The sequence below is a fragment of the Crocuta crocuta genome, unplaced genomic scaffold, assembly GCF_008692635.1.
Source record: "Crocuta crocuta isolate KB4526 unplaced genomic scaffold, BGI_CrCroc_1.0 scaffold3, whole genome shotgun sequence".
Taxonomy (NCBI): Eukaryota; Metazoa; Chordata; class Mammalia; order Carnivora; family Hyaenidae; genus Crocuta; species Crocuta crocuta.
Genome location: NW_027529934.1, coordinates 5809098 through 5827649, shown reverse-complemented (window position 1 = coordinate 5827649; position 18552 = coordinate 5809098). Strand labels below are relative to the sequence as shown.

Below are 18552 nucleotides of genomic sequence, written 5' to 3'. Positions count from 1 at the left end.
AAAACATTAGGCTACTAAGCCAACAGTAAGGACAAATACGGTCTGATGGCACGATGTGAAGTCCCTAGAACAGTCAAACTCCTAAACAGAAGGCTGAATAGTGGTTTGCAGGGACTGGAGAATGGGAGGAGTTATTGTTTAATGGGTACAGAGTTTCAGTATGGGAAGGTGAAAAAGTTCCAGAGTTGGACAGAGGTGACAGCTGTACGACAATGTGAATGTGCTTAAAGGCACTGAAGTGTACCCTGAAAATGGTTAAAATGGTAAACTTTATGTTATGTACATTTTACCACAATTATTAAAATAAAAATAATTTAACAAACATTAACACTGGTTATCTTCAAGTAGAGGAATTACAGGTGATTTTAATTTTTAGGTAGTTTTCCATTTTTTACTGATTTTTCCTCCACCTCTGTTCTTTGTTTTGTTTTGTTTTTAACTCAATATACAATTAGAAAAAACAATTTTGGAAGCAAAATAATCCTCTAGGGGCCTCCTGTCAGTTTAAAAAGGTTTTGCCTAATTATTGTATCTTCTCACCTTTAGGCTGACAAAGCAAATTATAGCCAAGAGTAGAACTGAAGAAACGGATAGGTGTTCGCCTCAATTATCCAAAAATATTTCAAGTGCAAGACCAGCAACTGTGCAAAGTACTGACTGGGATGTACACATTATATGTTAATTTCACGTAAGGTTCCAAAATTACCATATGAAGCATCTATTGATATCATCTACTGAAATCATCTTTATTTTACAGACAAGGAAATTGTATTTTACAGACAAGGAGAATTATATTTAATTATCCTCAAAATGTACAGGATACACTATACAGTTTTTTTTAAAGCAGCTGCAAAACTAAATTATTTCATTTCTGTTTTTTAAATAAAGGTGTGTGTGTATGCATGGTTTTATGGGAATTTGGGAAAACAGGCACCAAAGATGTTAATAATAGTTATCTCTGACCAGAGGGATCAATGGGGGCTTATACTTCTTTTACAACTATTTATCTATAATGCTTAATTTTTTTATCATTGCAAATGTATTTTTTGTATTATACAAAGGATTTATAATGTTATATCAAAAGGCATTGTTGTAATGATAAAAAATATGAAAACTAATTATATTTTATCATAAAGAAATGCACCTAACTACTTATGGAATTAAATTATTTATAACTTCAGATCACTACCACAAAATGGTAAGACAAAAAGTCACCAAGTAGAATTCCACTTACATTCTTTTTTTCCTTTCTTCCCTTTAGAAGACGCAGATGAGCGAGAAGACGCAGCAGACTGGGCCCCTGACGAGCGCTGGGAGGTAATGTCCACAGAGGACAGATCATAGGCAGCCCTTCTGCTACAATGGTCCTCCTGAAGGCCCAAACTGCCAGCTCCGGTACTGCAAAAGAACAAGTGATAGTGGTTAAAGAATGAATAAAAAGCCTGAAGACACCTCTAAGGCTATAGATGTTTTCAAATTTATTTAATCCCAAGGAGAATATAACAATAATCGAAGATGCCTTCCACTTTTCTTTTCTGGTTTCTTACTACCATAAGCTTAGATTGTTCCCTATGGCTTAACTTATTACTGCGAAAAATGTAAGGGAGTTATCTACTGACGTGAAACCAGTAAAAATGGATAATTCAGACACTTAAAAAAATAAATATAGGGGTGCCTAGGTGGCTCAGTTGGTTGAGTGTCTGACTCTTCATTTGGCTCAGGTCATGATCTCGCGGTTTGTGGGATCAAGCCCCGCACTGGGTTCCCTGCTGGCAGTGTGGAGCCTACCTGGGATTCTCTCTCTCTCTCTCTCTTTGCCCTTCCTCACTCAGATGTGTGCTCTCTTTCTCTAAGTGAATAAACTTTAAAAAATTTTAATCTTTTCTTTAGAGTTCAAAATTTAAAACTATACTTTGCCCACTTTAATTTTAATAATATTTTTATTAGTCTAACCAGATATAACTAATTTTTGAAAGATCATCCAATAATTTTATAGGGATTACAATATGTAATTTGTGAAGAAAATTATACTAAATGTGAGTAATTACAGACTATTTTATATGGTAACAAAATTTAGGAAGGAAATTCTCACTTGGCAAAGTCTGATTCACTTACTATAGGGCTGTGTACAAGTAACATTAACATAATGTTCTTTTTTATAAGAAAGTCCCCTCAGTTCTCTCAGTGCCTTGCACATTGTGTCTAATAAATATTAATATTATAATACTGTTATTTTTCAAAGGCTTGCGAAGTTTAGATGGTCTCCGAATTAGGAAAAAAAATTACTGATTTACTTGGGATCATGGAGTCAAGGATCTACCTGGTCATCTTCAACTGATCACAGAAAACCATTTCTTAATCCTCTCACATTAGTATACCATGGGATAGTTTCCCGATGCCCTCCTCTACTAGGTGTTCACAGACTGACTTAACTTGAACTCTGCTTACTATGTGCCAGGCCCTGTTCTAAGTACTATGTGTTTCACTGAATATTCATAACATACTATAAAGCAGGAACAATTTATTTTCCCTATTTTACAGAGAAGGAACTGAAGCAGGGAGGGTTAAGTAGTATGCCTGAAGACAAACAACTAATATGAGGAGAGCCAGGATTTAAACCCAGATGGTCTGGATCCAGAGCCCATGCTCTTAATAAGCACTATGTTATGCAGCCTCTACATGTGTCTTTAAACAAACAAAACTAAGAGTCACACCACAGTTCTCATTTGTAAATTTTTCTCACTCTTTGCATTTTAGTCCATATTGTCAACATATTCTTACTTAGGTTCAAGAGCTGATTTTCTTTCTGTCAAAGTCCCACTCCCTGGAGAGGAGACAAAATCATCTTCATATGAAACACTGCTCAGAGGAGTCGTGACAGTATTTAAAGGCCGTGAAGCTGAGGTTCCTCTTTCCAACCTGTCTTCAAACCCTGTCGAAAGTAGTAGTTGAATTGTGCTTTAAAACAAAAATTAAACCACTACAAGCAAAGCATTCCACAAGATGGGGATTAACAACATGGATTTAGGGAACATTTTAGTGTGCTTTTATTAGTGCTTCTTTTCAATTTATCTTTATATCTAACAATACATCTTAAACACTTTATTAGTGAAATTTTCAAACATACAAGTTGAGAAAAATAGCATAATGAAACCAAGGACTCCATCACCCAGCTTCAACAATTACCAATACATGACCAATCAAGTTTCAGTGAAACTTCCTATTCCCTTTATTTCTCACTCCCCTCCCCAGACTATTTTGAAGCAAATCCTAAATAAGAGATCATTTCAACTCTAAATATTTCAGTTTAACTCTAAGATCTTAATGAAAGTTTATAAAAGGATTTAAGAAAAAAATACAAATTTTCTTACAAAAAATGAGGATATTGTTTAAAAAGCATTTTGAGATGTGCCTACGTGGCTCAGTCAGTTGAGCATCTGACTTCAGCTCAGATCATGATCTCAGTTTGTGAGTTTGAGCCCCGCGTTGGGCTCCGTGCAGACAGCTCAGAGCCTGAAGCCTGCTTTAGATTCTGTGTCTCCCTCTCTCTCTGTCCCTCCCCCACTCACACTCTGACACACACTCTTCTCTCTCAATAAATAAATAAGTACACAAACTTAAAAAAATAAGGTAAAAATAAAAAGCATTTTGCTTTCATCAAAAAAAAATTTTTAAGTACCACCTCTAGAAATAAGTGTTAAACACAAGAGATCAGTGGTACATTAAGAGGCCTGCACAAGATCATAACAAAGTAGCTAAATACAAATTCTAGGAAAATGCACTGTGATACCCAGTTAAGCATAAAATGAGCAGACGAAATCAATTCATTTATCAAATAAGGTGCTCACTGTGTAGAATGGAAATAAAAAACCTACAGATATCAACAGCTGACTAAAGGCTCAGCCTCATTCTCTGACCTGGAAATTCTAAGGTTATCTAAGCATAAAGTGGGTAGTGTCCACCTACAGTAGAAGAACAGAGAAAGGGACTTGAAGGAATTAAGTCTATCGGGGAGAAGAAACAAACTTTAGAAGTTAATTGTTTCATGACCCCAATATATAGCTACATTACTGTTCGAAGTGTGAATATTTTTAAAATTGGTTTTGAACAGCAGTAATAGCTTCCATATTAGAAATGTTACTACAGTTGCCCCTCAGTTCTTGACCACTGTATTCCCAATGACTCACCAATCACTGTATTAAGAAATAGTTATTTTCTATATAAATACGAAACTATGGTCACAGAAAACCTAGAGTATACTTGATACATACCTATCCTCTATACCACCAACGAATTCCTCTGAAGTAGACCAAAATCTCCATAACTACCAATCAACTATGGTTCATGACAATAACTAAAAAAATGACATTTTAAAGATTAAATTGCAATACTCTAGTGGAAGCTTGCAGATAATTTAGATTAATTTAGACTAATTTAGACAATCAGTCTCCATTATTCTCATGAGTAATGAAAATTTGTACTTAAGTATTATCTTGTACAGAATTATTACATGATTTATCTTAAGATAACATACAAATAGCACAAGGCTTACTTATTTTTCTCACCTTTTCCATACAACTGATAGGATTTTGTAAAAATATTAATGACACTATGTGGACTTCCCTTTGCCAATTCTTCCCATGGTCCTTTGCTTTGTGTACCACCTATGTGCCCAAAAAGTGGCAAGAATTTTTCAGCTTCCTTCTGAAATTCTTTGATGGGTTCATAACCATTTCTTTCACCAGCACAAAATTCCTTTTCCTTTAAGATTTCTGCTACCTTCAGTGGGGGCTGTCCATCATGGCCTCCCTCTTCTTCAGAGAGACTCCCCTCACTAAGAAGAGGCCCTTCACTGACTGAATCTGTGCTGGAACTAAGAGACAATTTGGCTTTGTCTTGAGAACAAGCTTGCATATCAGAGTTAGAAGAGTCAGCCTGCCTCGTACACAACTGTGCCAGCAGCCCTTCTGGTTTGGGACCAGGGGATGGCATTCTGAACCTTGATATGGCACTGTGAGGTCTTATCATCTCGGGAAGCTTTTTAAATTCACTAAGGTTGCCTACACCAGGAAGGTCGTCATCAAAAGTTGCATGAGATACACAGGTTCCAATCATCTTTTGAATTCGGGCAGAGAAAACATCTTCAGTATCTTCTTTCATAGGTGGACTTATAGCCTTTGTCCAAGATCCATCTGCTTGGGGTGTTTGCTGAACATCATACTCAGTGCTCCACACTGACCCATAGTTAATGTTAGCCCCAGCTAATTTCTTGGCTTCACTTTCAATCCTGCTGGACAAAGAAGCAGCTGTTGCTTTCAAGGCTTCAATACGATCCAGTTTACTCTTATATTGGCTGGCACTAGGTTTTAACAAGGCATCTGGATGAGCAGCTGGTGAGGTCAGATATGGTTGAGGTGTAAAAGTTAATGGCCCTGAGGCCATATGATGATTCTTCCTGGGTGGTAAAATAGATTCAAAATCCTTATTCAAAATTCCTACATGCTCTAGACTCAAGAGCTGGGAGAGTAAATTTCCAGCTGATCCAGCAAGAGGCTGTGGTTGAGAACTGTGGACTCGTGGGCTCAATCTGTCAGGCTGCATCCAAGTAGGTTCCATCAAGTCCTTTCTGGAAATGAAAGTCACAGATGTTAGTTAAGATGGTAACTCATGACTAAGCCACCAGTTTTTTTAACTTCTTTTTTTTCTCATAAGAGTAATGCACACTCACCACCAAAAAAAAAAGGACAAAGAGGATAAAAAAGACAGAGATCACTCATAGCTAAACAACAGAAACAGGCATATTAATATTCCATTTAGAATTAGATCTTTTTCAAACATTTTTCTATGTGTGTGTTGTGTTCTGGCATTGTTACTTCATAAAAATGAAATGTCATCACGAAAACTGCTTTCTTCAACTAAGACATATTTTTTAAACCATTAATTAAAAAGAAGAATTTGTAACCTTTAAAACTCTGTGAACAGAATTCTTTACAACACTGGCTCTACCCCTTCATTTAAAAATGTTATATAAAAGCAAATGAGGTGCCTGGGTGGCTCAGTCAGTTAAGCTTCCGACTTCGGCTCAGGTCATGATCTCACAGTTCGTGGGTTCGAGCCCCGCATCAGGCTCTGTGCTGAATGTCTGCTCAGAGCCTGGAGCCTGCTTCGGATTCTGTGTCTCCTTTTCTTTCTGCCCCTCCTCAGTTCACACTCTGTCTCACTCTGTCTCTCAAAAATAAATAAATGTTAAAAAAAATTTTTTTCTTAAATGTTATATAAAAGAGAAGTGCTTAAGTTTGCTGAATGCTAACATAAGCATGATAGTCATTATCCTAACCAGCAAATATTTAATAAATGTTTATGTTTAACATTGTACATACTGAAAAAATAAGGAGATTATTGCAATCTCATTTTTTTAAAGACTTTAATCAATCTCTACATCTGACATAGGACTAGAACTCATGACCCCAAGATCAAGAGTCACACACTCCACCGACTGAGCCAGCCAGGCACCCCTACAATTTCATCCTAAAAAAAAAAAAAAATTAATGAACATCAAATGAGTACCAACGCAAAACTATGAATACCAATTATGAATATACAATACAGAGCAGACTGTCCATAAAATACAGAAACCGAACAAAGATGTCCTAGGTGACATTATATAATCCACCTACATTTCCAGAACATGGACACTTTGTATATTAAGCAATATTATAAAAAAAATTAAAGGTCAATGTGAACTACTAGGAAGATGCTTATAAAAAAGAACTTCAAGTTTTGTCCTTGGTCTTGTCCATTATTTTTAGATGATGACATATAGATATGCTTATAAAATTCACAGATCATAGAAAGCCAGGAAGCATGGCTAACCCAACAAATTATCAAATTATGATTCAAAGTTATCTGGACAGGCTGCATCTTTGACCAAACTAGTATGGAGAAATGTGAAGCCTTACCAAGTAAATACAAAGGAATCATCTGGAGGAAGGAAACCAGAGTGAAAAGCCTGGAAAGCATGCCATGCAAGGTTTGGTTAGAGGTTGTATAATAGCCAACTTTTATGTTGAAGGGCTGCTACAAAAATGGAATGAAGGAAGACTCATGCCATAAAATATAAAGTGTGAGGTTATTAGGTCTCAAACTAAGTTGGTAATGATGGGAATACAAAGGAGGTTATAGGGGCACCTGGGAGGCTCAGTCAGTTAAGCATCTGACACTTGACTTCAGCTCAGGTTATGATATCACGGTTCATGAGTTTGAGCCCCACAGTGGGCTCTGTACTGATAGGGAGAAGCCTGCTTGGGATTCTCACTCTCTCTCTCATTCTCTCTCTCTCTCAATATAAATAAACTTTAAAAACAAATGACCAAAGAGGAAGTTATAAATATAAAAAATATTGCTGAGTAAATCCAAGATCTTTAAATTCAAGTATTTAAAAATAAATAAATAAATAAATAAATAAATAAATTCAAGTATTTCAGCACCAATTATATGCCGGGCACTACGCTGATGGTAGAGGAACAGGGGAGACAAAAATGGAAAGGCTTAATCCAATTAAGACTAAATCTTACTCTCGTTTCTCAAGATCTAGCATGGATGAGAGACTAATAAATAGCTAAAATACAATGTCGTAAGTACTAACATAAAGATATATAAAGTTCAATAGAGTGTGGAGAGAAAACAATAAACTCTGCTAGCCAAGGGAAGTGACTTTTGAGCTAGATCTTCAAGGTGCTCAAGGTCAGATACGTAATTTGGAGTTTTCCACGCAGCTAATGAAGAATATGGGGCATAAAGGGCACAGAAAAGTAATGCCATGCTTCCAAGCATAAAGTAACTGAGACACGACAAGACTACTAACAGAAATGGTGAACCTAAGAAATGGGCAGAGGGTGAGTGGAGGCAAAAGATTATATATCACAAGTTGAAGAAATCTGATATTAAAAAAAGGAAAGGGGCACCTGGGTGGCTCAGTTGGTTAGGCATCCGACTCCTGATTACAGCTCAAGTCACAATCTCACAGTTTGTGGGAATGAGCCCCACATCAGGCTCTGCACTCACAGTGCAGCCTCTCGTTTCTCTCTGCCCCTCCCCTGCTGGTGCACTCTCTCTCTCTCTCAAAATAAATAAACTTTAAAAAAAAAAAAAAAGGAAAGGACCATGCTCACACTAACTATAATCGATCTGTTTACGTCTGCTTCGTTTTTAATGCTGACTAACTTGTTTAGAGTTGGAAGGAAATTCAGGACAGATAAAACAGAAGACATGAAGCCAGCAAAGTCTGTCTGACAATAATAATGGGACTGAGATAAACTGGAGAGTAAACATACTGAAGGTATTCAAATTCAAAAAAAAAAAAAACTTTAAAGTTTATTTATGCTTCAGATTTGACAGGTATTTACAACTTTAAATAAATCATATGAAACTTATTGGGAGGCGGTGTGTCGAGTGGTTAAAAGCACAGGTTTTTGGAATCAGACGCCTTAAGTTCAAATCCCTCTCTACCACTAATGTTCTGATCTTTGAGAAAATTAATTAAATTCTAGGCCTCAATGACCTTCTCTGTAAAATGGGTATAACATTAATGCCTAATTCAAGGAATTACAAGAATAAATAAAATAATATATGCAAAGTACTTAGATTAGTGTCTGGAAACTAACAAGTACACAATAAATGTTAGCTATTCTTATCAGTATTTTTACTCTTTGGCAGGGCAATGGAGTGAAAGGACCATGTATATTAACCCAAAACTGGGATGTGATTTGATCTTTATTTGCGCATTCTCAAAGAAGAGTTTCAAAATGTTTCTCTCCTCAAAACGGTTATTTTAAAGTGTTTAAAACCATATAATCTCAAAATCCCCTCAAATTCCTTCCATAGGGTTTGTTTTTTACTTCACCGCAAACAATATATTACAGGCAGGAAAAAAAAATTTTAAGCCAACAAGGTAAAAAAGTCCTTGATCAGCAATCCAGCTCTTATTCCTAGCCCTTCTTCATGTGTTCAGATGCATATCCAAATACAGCTTTTGAAAGGTCTGATGGATAAAATGGAATGAGTCATATGAAGAAATTTTGAATAGTAGTAGATACAGACATGCCTTTTGAAAATTATTCACCACAAATAACTTTAAAATATTAATTTCACTGCGGTTCATTCATCCAACGAAGTTTTACTGAGTGTTTAGTTGAGAGAAAGCAATAGTGCTTCCAACTGCAGGGTCCCTGGGGGTAAGGGACAGGTAAAAGTGGGACCAAACAGCGTGTGCAGCAGGTACAGGGGTACACCATGCTGAAGTATCCACCAGAAGATATTAACCAATTTCTTAATAAAGTTCTTGCCCACATACAAGGTCAGTCAACAGAATGCACTGGGCATAGACCAGCATACTAAAGTTCATGGAAAGAATCTTAATCATATTTAATTCTCCCCATTTTACCTTGCAAGAGGCTGTGGAGGTTCTGACAGAGACAGGTCACTGCTGGAAGATGCACTTAGGGGACGTTCCTGGACTTTGTTTTCTTTGTCAGATTCTCCAGAAGGTTGATACCCTGGTCTAGTCTAGGAGAAAAGGACACTAAATTTAACTGACTCGCATCACAAAGATATGTTCAGGGAGTACATAAGACAAATATTAAATCACTTCAACTTTACAAAGATCATAAAATGTGAGGGCTTTTTTCTCTTAAAACAAAACCAAATTTAGTTTGTCTGAAAAAGCAGCCATTACAATTAACAGCAAAATTACATCGGAAAACCAAGGAGGGCACCTAATACTATAAAATTTAAAGGAAACATTACTCTTTCTAAAGCTCAGTTTTTCATCTAGAAATACTAGTAGTACTTACTTTCTCAGAGTGGTGAGGATTTACTGAAGCTTTAGCCTATAAAGCCTTTAACAGTCTGTGGTAGGTACATGGCATGTACTGAATGTTATTCTTAAAACAACAGCAATAATCATAATATTATTACAAACTATAGGATATTCTCTAGTTACAGCACAGATCACAAAACTAGGCTTTTATGAACATCATCCCCTTTATGCTCAGTAACATAAGGCAAACTAGGCAAGGATAGAACTAATAAAGATGAGATGAACTGAGATCAGTTACACTCACTCTAGGAAATGCTAAACGGAGCACTTCTTTCCAATCATTATTTATCAAATTACTCTTCACATAAAATAAATTTCATGAAAAGATCATCACTATAACAAATACTATCTGAGCATCTGTCTGAATATTAGAACTGGTGGCAACAAAATGGTGAACAAGCCTTTTCTAATCATGCATACTTCCCTTTGTATTTCTGACACTACTATTACCTGTGTTTCCTGCGTAGCATGTTGATGAGGCGGCTCTTCAAGCAAAGTCTTTTCTAGTAGCAATTTGGAGTAAGTTTCCTGCAGTCGCCTAGTTACTGACGGCTCAGAAGGAGGCACATTTTTTACTTTAGTAAAGGCTTCTTTCTGTTTCCGATAGAGCTCCTGTAATCGTTTGTTCTTCTGCTCGGTGGCCTCCTTCTGAGCCTTCTTCTCTTCATTTTGCTTCCTCTTCCTTTCCTCCTGCTGTCTAACAATGTACTGTCGTACCTCATCTGTGTCATAGTGGCGTTTTTTGGAAATAACGGGGGGGTCTTCATTGGCTGTTATTTTGTCAGGTTTTCTTTTAACTGGGCTGTGACTCCTAGGAGCTTGTACTGGTGCTGAGGACTTCTGATTCAGTAACTCTCCTGTTTCTTGCCTTGCAGCTTGAACTGTAGAATCCAACTGTAGGTCATCAAGAATTCCACGAATTTCAAGAGGTAAAAAGTCCTTATTTAAGGCAGTATTTTCCTCCTGTTTATTATCTGGAAGAGATGGAGCTAATTTCTTTGTATTAGTCTCAGACCGAGTTCTACTTCTCGAACGTTCTGAGTTTCGTGGAAGATGTCTATGCGAAACATCCAATCTAGGATCAGATTCTGCTCTTCCAATATGACTCCCTGCAAAATATGAACTGTTAGCAATGTATTAAAATCCTAAATTCATTCCTAAGATTTACTGCAGTAAGGAGAAAATTAGGGAATGTTACTTTATTTTAAACTCAAATTCAAATATCCCATAAAGTCGTTTAAAGAATTTTACAGAAGAAAAGAAAAACAGCTTTTTAGAAGAAAATAATTTCAATCTTCTAAAAAACTAGACTTCTGGGGTTCCTGGGTGGCTCAGTCAGTCAAGCGTCCAACTCTTGATTTCAGCTTACGTCTTGATTTTAGCTCATGTCATGATCTCAGCGTTCGTAAATTCAAGCCCCGCATCAGGCTCTGCACTGATAGTGCAGATTCTCTTCCTCTCTCTGCCTCTCCTCTGCTTATTCTCTCAAAAATAAATAAACTTTAAAAAAAACAACAATTATATTTCCTTGACATTTAAACAATGCATTTTTAATTTTTTTGAAATAAAGACAGATCTTATTGTTGATGTGAATATTTAAGTATTAATAGAGAATTACTATTTCTCTCCCATGTGCATATTTAATATTATTATCTCACCATGCCCCAAAACTAACAGTGTTTAGCTGCCACAACTCTCCAATGAATAACAGAAAAAAAAAATATGTAGGAAAACAATCACTTTTAAATCTAAATGTTTACTGACATGGCTTGATTTTAAACCAAGAAGGCTTATGAGTTTACTTATAAGCTAGTGAAAGTAATGAGGAGTAAATGCAAAGTATATATTGATTTCTGTCTCAAATTATAGTTGTCATTGCATTTCTTACTGAATCCATTCCAGAAGCTCAAATTAATTAAAGCAAATTTTGTTCCTGAAAAAGTAAAGCTGGCCTGCAGTGAACTTATATTTCATTTCCCAAAATTAGTGTTCATGAAACAAGTAACTAGTTATTTCGAAGAGCATTTAAAATATTTCAGAACGAGAAAAGTAATGGACATGAGGGTCAAACCAAAGAGTTCTGGATCCTAGATCACATTTTGCCACCCACTGAATATACACCCTGAGAAAAATCACTTTTCTCCCAGGGCCTATCTCCTAATCTGTCACATAAACAAAGCCAGTAGTGTGAATGTCTGCCTATGTTTGTGTACGTAGGGATAAGAAAATCGGACTTAGTCTCTTATGGTCCCTAAAAGTCTAATAAAATCTAATTAAATGATGCTTTTCTATGAAGCTGGCAGCTAAATGTAATTAATATAACAAATACAATCCTTAATAAAAGTCATCATAACATCTATATATGGAATTATCCACAGACAAGCCCAACAGAACAGTTCTTTTTTGAGCTACATTCACAATTATAAACCAAATTCTGAAAGCATTCTCAAGAGTACTTTCACCCTCTCTACATACTTATACAACTAATTTTTAATTGCTTTTCTCAACAATTTTAATTACTGAAACAATTTAATAATTTAATTCCTCACCAGACTTAGTAGTTCTTTCTCTTCCACTTCTGTCACTTGATGCTGTTCTTCGCTCTTTTTGCTCCATTCTGGGTGCAGGCCCCAGAATCTTCTTTACTAATTTCTGTCCATCTCGCCAAGACGATGTACTTATCAGACGACTGCTACCTAAAAGATACATGATACACATATTGGGTTGAATTTAAAACTTCCAAGTATAAGCTTCTGCACAGCCAAGGAAACAACCCAGAAAATTAATAGGCAACCAACAGAATGGGAAAAGATAGTTGCAAGTGACATATCAGATAAAGGGTTAATATCCAGAATCTATAAGGAACTCACCAAACTACACGCCCGAAAAACAAACAACCCAGTGAAGAAATGGGCAGAAGATATGAACAGACACTTCTCCAAAGAGGACATCCAGATGGCCAACAGACACATGAAACGATGCTCAGCATCCCTCCTCATCAGGGAAATACAAATCAAAACCACACTGAGATACCACCTCACGCCAGTCAGAGTGGCTAAAATGAGCAAATCAGAGAACTCTAGATGCTGGCGAGGATGTGGAGAAACGGGCACCCTCCTACACTGTTGGTGGGAATGTAAACTGGTACAGCCCCTCTGGAAAACAGTGTGGAGGTTCCTCAGGAAACTAACAATAGAACTCCCCTATGACCCAGCAATAGCACTGCTAGGAATTTACCCAAGGGATACAGAAATGCTGAGGCATAGGAGCACATGTACCCCAATGTTCATAGCAGCACTCTCCACAATAGCTAAAACATGGAAAGAGCCTAAGTGTCCATCAACAGATGAATGGATCAAGAAGATGTGGTTTATCTATACCATGGAATACTACATGGCAATGAGAAACAATGAAATCTGGCCATGTGTAGCAACATGGATGGACCTTGAGGGTGTTATGCTGAGCGAAATAAGTCAGGCAGAGAAGGACAAATATCATATGTTTGCACGTATAGGAGGATTAGGAGGAACTTGACGGAGGAACAAGGGGGAGAAGAAGGGGGGAAATGGTGGGGGAAAGGGAGAGAGGCAAACCATGAGAGACTCTTGAATGCTGAGAACTGAGGACTGATGGATGTGGGGGGGAGGGGGGGATGGGCATAGAGGAGGACACTTATGGGGATGAGCACTGGGTGTTATGTGGAAACTAATTTGACAATAAACTATTTGTAAAAAAAAAATAAAATAAAAACCTTAATCAAAAAAAATAAATAAAAAAATAAAACTTCCAAGTATATCTACTCAACCATACGGGCTTCATAATTAATCTTATGATGATCTTATACCAAAATCAAAGGGTTTACAATCTAATTTTTAGTCCTATGTCCCCAATATTAATTAGCAGTCTTTAAATCTTGATTTATCCACACAGCTCAAATAAGTATAAAATGCTTTGGAAGTACCAAAAATATTAATGATTCTTTTTTTTTTAATGTTTATTTTTGAGAGAGAAAGAGACAGAATGTGAGGAGGGGAGGGGCAGAGAAAGAGGGAGACACAGAATCCAAAGCAGGCTCCAGGCTGTGAGCTGTCAGCACAGAGCCCGACACGGGGCTCGAACTTACAAACCGTGAGATCATGACCTGAGCCAAAGTTAAGACACTTAACTGACTGAGCCACCCAGGAGCTCCATAATGATTCTTGAATCCTCAAGAAGTAGAACACTGAATCCAACAGTTTGGGTACAGAACAAAAAACGTATCTTAAGTATAGTAAGTGTTTGGTTTACCAATAGTACCTGGCACACAGTAAAACATATGTCTGCTGAATGGACAAATGACTTAAGCTAAGCACAGGAAAAAAATCTAAAGAAACATGTAACAGTTAATAGTGATTACTGTTAAGGGGATGGTATTATAGAGAATTTCACATTATATTTTATAGATACATACCATAACTGTACATTACTTTTTTATGCATAAAACAATGGCACTCAAAAAGCAAACAACATCAACAGTATAAGCTGCCCTCATTATAAAAGTTCATAAAAGTTCGATCCACTAAACATAGCTGCTGACTAAGGAAAACTTTTTATTTACAACTTTCAGACTGTAAAATAATTAAAATTAGGCCATCGTACTCCAACACAGGTGGAGTACCGTGTGGCTATTTCAAATTATAATTTCCATAAGAAATAAGAGAAATGTTCTGGTAGTAAGGTGCTAAGAGAAAAAGATAAAATGTTATGTATACAATGATTATATCACCTACCATTATGATTTTAAAACTACTGTAAGGAAATAAACAAATTGGTTTTCTGTTTTCTTCTATTTTTCAAGCTTTCTGTAATACTGTTTTATTACATTTATAATAAAGGATATCCTATTTAGAGTCTTTTAAAAAGGCTTCAATTTAAAAGTTTAAATGTAACTGCAGTTTTAATGAAAACATCTAGTATAAGGAAACATGAATTATGAATCTGTTTACTCTATAAATGTTTTCGTACCTTGTTATTAACCTTAAGCGATCTATCTAAAATATTTAAAAGCCTTTAAGTCTACTGTTCAATCTATTTATAAGAAACTTTATGTTCTTAAGCAAAATGAAAGAACAGGCTTCTCTTCAAGTTCGGCTTCATTTGATTTCTGAATCGAAAGCAAGCAACCATGAATATACTGGGTAGTTATTTATAAATGTTGGCTTCTGAATATGCTGTGTGGTTATTTCTAAATTCTGGCTTTCTGGAATAGTCTCATTGCAGTCATTGGTAGAAAAAGGGGACTTTCATTATAGATAAACTATTAATACAGCATTACCACACTTAATGATTCTCCGTCAGTCACTGCACAGTGCATACACAGGAATTAGCCTACCACAAAACTGGATAAGTACAATCCAGGATCAGTGTTTGCAAGTTATAATGGTCCTAGTGCTTCATTTCAAACTATGCCCCTGGCAAGAATATTACATTATACCACATGAAAAATAACACTTTGTCATATTTTTTAATGTAAATATTAGCTTTGTGTTCAGGTAATTCATGTTCTTATAAAATTTTAATTTGTATACAGTCAGGGTCATTCTGATATCTAGAGGTAACAACGGGTGTCACAAAATCTGTTATTTCATATTCCATAGATTAGTCTATGATAGGAAAAACAAGTCTCTCGTTAAAAACCAGTGCCTCTGGGGGCGCCTGGGTGGCTCAGTCAGTTAAGTGTCTGACTTTGGCTCAGGTCATGATCTTCTGGTTTGGGAGTTCGAGCCCCACATTGGGCTCTGTGCTGACTGACAGCTCAGAGCCTGGAGCCTCTTTCAGATTCTGTGTCTCCCCATCTCTCTGCCCCTCCCATGCTCATGCTCTGTCTCTCAATAATAAAAACATTGAAAAAATTTTAAAAAAAAACACACAAAACAACAACAGACCAGTGCCCCTGGGGCACCTGGGTGGCTCAGTCAATTGAGCATCCAACTCCTGATTTCAGCTCAGGTCATGATCTCATGGTTTGTGACATCCAGCCCTGTGTCAGGGCTCTCAAAATAAATAAACTTTATATATAAAAACACCAGTGCCTCATCATTCCTGCTTCATGTTCCCCTAATTCCCTATCACACATTCATCACATTCTATTGTAACTATGTATCTACTGTTTTCCCAACAAGATTATAAATTCCAAGAGGGGAGGGGCCATGTGCATCCTACCTAACCACTGTACTGCTTAAGCTTATAAACACAGTGCATCACATGTATCAAGTGCTCAAAAATATCTGCATAATAAATGTATGAATGATTGATTCTGAATGTCTCCAAACTGAAAGTGACAAATTTCAACTTCCTCCACTTTCTCAGGCCAAATTACTCACTAACATAAATAGGACAGCTAAACAGAGGCACCTGGGTGGTTCAGTCAGTTAAGCGTCCGACTTCGGCTCAGGTCATGATCTTGTGTTACATGAGTTCAAGTCCTGTGTCATGCTCTGTGCTGACAGCTCAGAGCCTGGTGCATTTTCTGTGCTCTCTCTCTCTGCCTCTCCCGCATCTGTCTCTGCCTCTCTCAAAATAAATAAAACATTAAAAAAAATTTTAAATGACAGCTAAAAAGCCTATTTCAGTATAGCCAGAAATAATAATTATTATTAATGGACTCGTACCTAACATCTGAGTGCTTGCCATATGCCAAATACTATATACCAAATGCTTTTAGGTATTAACTATTTTAGTTTTCACAACAACCCTGTGAGAGAGTTACTACTGCTTTCCCATTTTACATATGGGGAAACCAAGGGACACTAAAATTAACTTACCATAAGAACAAAGCTAGACATGACGGAACAGAACAGGTTATAAATGCAAGCAACCTGAACTGGCCTGAAGTGTTAATCACTACAAAACTAGGGAGTTCTCTTTTTCCCCAGTCCTGATCTAGAGTCTGGCCTGACCAATATTGGCATAGACTAATATACTTTTCTTATGCAACATTTATTCTCTTTTGAGAGTAAGTGAAGGTAGTGACAGTCATAAGCAATCTGTATATGGGAGTTTACTATGTAAAAACCATTACCTATAATCTGGTTAATTTCTATTAAACATAATAATTAAACAATTGGAGTGGGGAGATATATGTTTACTATTATGGTGAACATAAGGTTTCATGGGTGTATATATATATATATGTGAAAACTCATCAAACATTCTATATCTGTACAGCTTATTCGATGTCAATCATACCTCAATAAAACACGTATACAAAATAATGATACATAAAATGTACTGAATTTTTCTATGTGCCAAACAATGAAAACATCTGGTTAATTAAGTATTTATTTCCAGGGTACCTGGGTGGCTCAGTCAGTTAAGCATCCAACTCTTGATTTAGGCTCAAGTAATGATCTCACAGTTCATGCATCTGAGCCCCATGTCAGGCTCCTGCTGACAGTGGAGCTGCCTGGGGTTCTCTCTGTCTCTTGCTGCCCCTCCCCCATGCATGCACTCTTTCTCTCTGTCTCAAAATAAATAAGCCTAAAAAAAAAAACCAGCCCACTTATTTCTATATAGAATGCCATTCCAGTGTTATGTACTGGGGACGGACGTGATACTGAGAAACGTAACCTGTTCTGCCGTCCGGACTTGATAACTGTGTTGCCTTTTGGACTTTTCGTACTGGTTTGACCACTTTCTTCTCTTTACTTTTTTCAGCAGGTTTCTCTTTCACAGAGATATCATCTGAAAAGAAGAAACAACTTATAGTAAATATTACAATGATTCCTACCCACCCGCTCATCTTCTTCCCAGTATGAAAAATCAGTATAAAGCATATGATTCAGGTAGGGGGAGAAAAAAAAAAACCCTTCACTGAGGCCATTTCTGTGACCCATAAGCTACCAATGCCAACACCTCTTATGGGAAGGTCTACAGATGACCACTAACTAACCCCACTGTTGAGTTCTAAGTTTTTATTTTATGTTTTTCATTTTTGCTTTGTTTTGTTGTTGTGTTTTTTTCCCCCAGAAAACCCTTGAGAAGTTTACCTCATTTTCACAAACTGAAAGAAGCTAGAAAAGTAATGGTTTCTGAGCCAGGGTCATATCATTTTTAAAATCTCACAGGTGAGTATTTTCACAGATTCCTATTTCACTTAAAAATTCCTACATATGTGAGATATTCATGAACTTCTAGAATAAAACTTTATAAAATAATATTCCCAAATAAAGCACTTTTATGGTTATGTTAGTGAAATATGTCAAGCCATTTCACATATAAATTACTACTAATTTTTTTAAATTCCAATCTGGGGGGATAGACTAGCTCTACATATAAACTTGAAAATCAACCTCAATTACAGATCTGAAGAAATGCAAACTTTAAAATACATATACAGCCCTGCATTCTGAGCAAAGTGGAAGTATGAGTCAAAGGCCCTAAAGCAGGAACATACCTGAGCAACAGCAAGGAGGACAGTGTCAGTGAAATGAACAAAGAGTAGAAAGAACTAGGGTCAGAGACATAACTGAGGGCCAGATCGTGTGGCTTTACAAGTCATTAAAAGAACTTCAGGTTTTACTTAAGAATGAGATCAAGAGGGGCGCCTGGGTGGCTTAGTCGGGTTAAGCGTCCGACTTTCTGACTTTCGCTTAGGTCATGATCTCGCGGTTTGTGGGTTCGAGCCCCGCGTCGGG

At 36.7% G+C, this 18552-nt stretch overlaps 1 protein-coding gene across 1 annotated transcript in view; it reads right to left on the bottom strand.

The window, feature by feature from the left end:
- The window catches only part of CEP350 (centrosomal protein 350), a 148450-nt gene that overhangs the window by 93097 nt on the left and 36801 nt on the right, over positions 1-18552 (bottom strand). The window contains exons 8-14 of the mRNA XM_077763223.1: positions 17486-17599; positions 12427-12573; positions 10328-10986; positions 9443-9564; positions 4566-5626; positions 2782-2932; positions 1235-1398 (exon numbers count right to left, since the gene is read on the bottom strand). Coding sequence (XP_077619349.1) covers positions 1235-1398; positions 2782-2932; positions 4566-5626; positions 9443-9564; positions 10328-10986; positions 12427-12573; positions 17486-17599 — 2418 coding nt within the window. The remainder of the gene's footprint in view (positions 1-1234; positions 1399-2781; positions 2933-4565; positions 5627-9442; positions 9565-10327; positions 10987-12426; positions 12574-17485; positions 17600-18552) is intronic.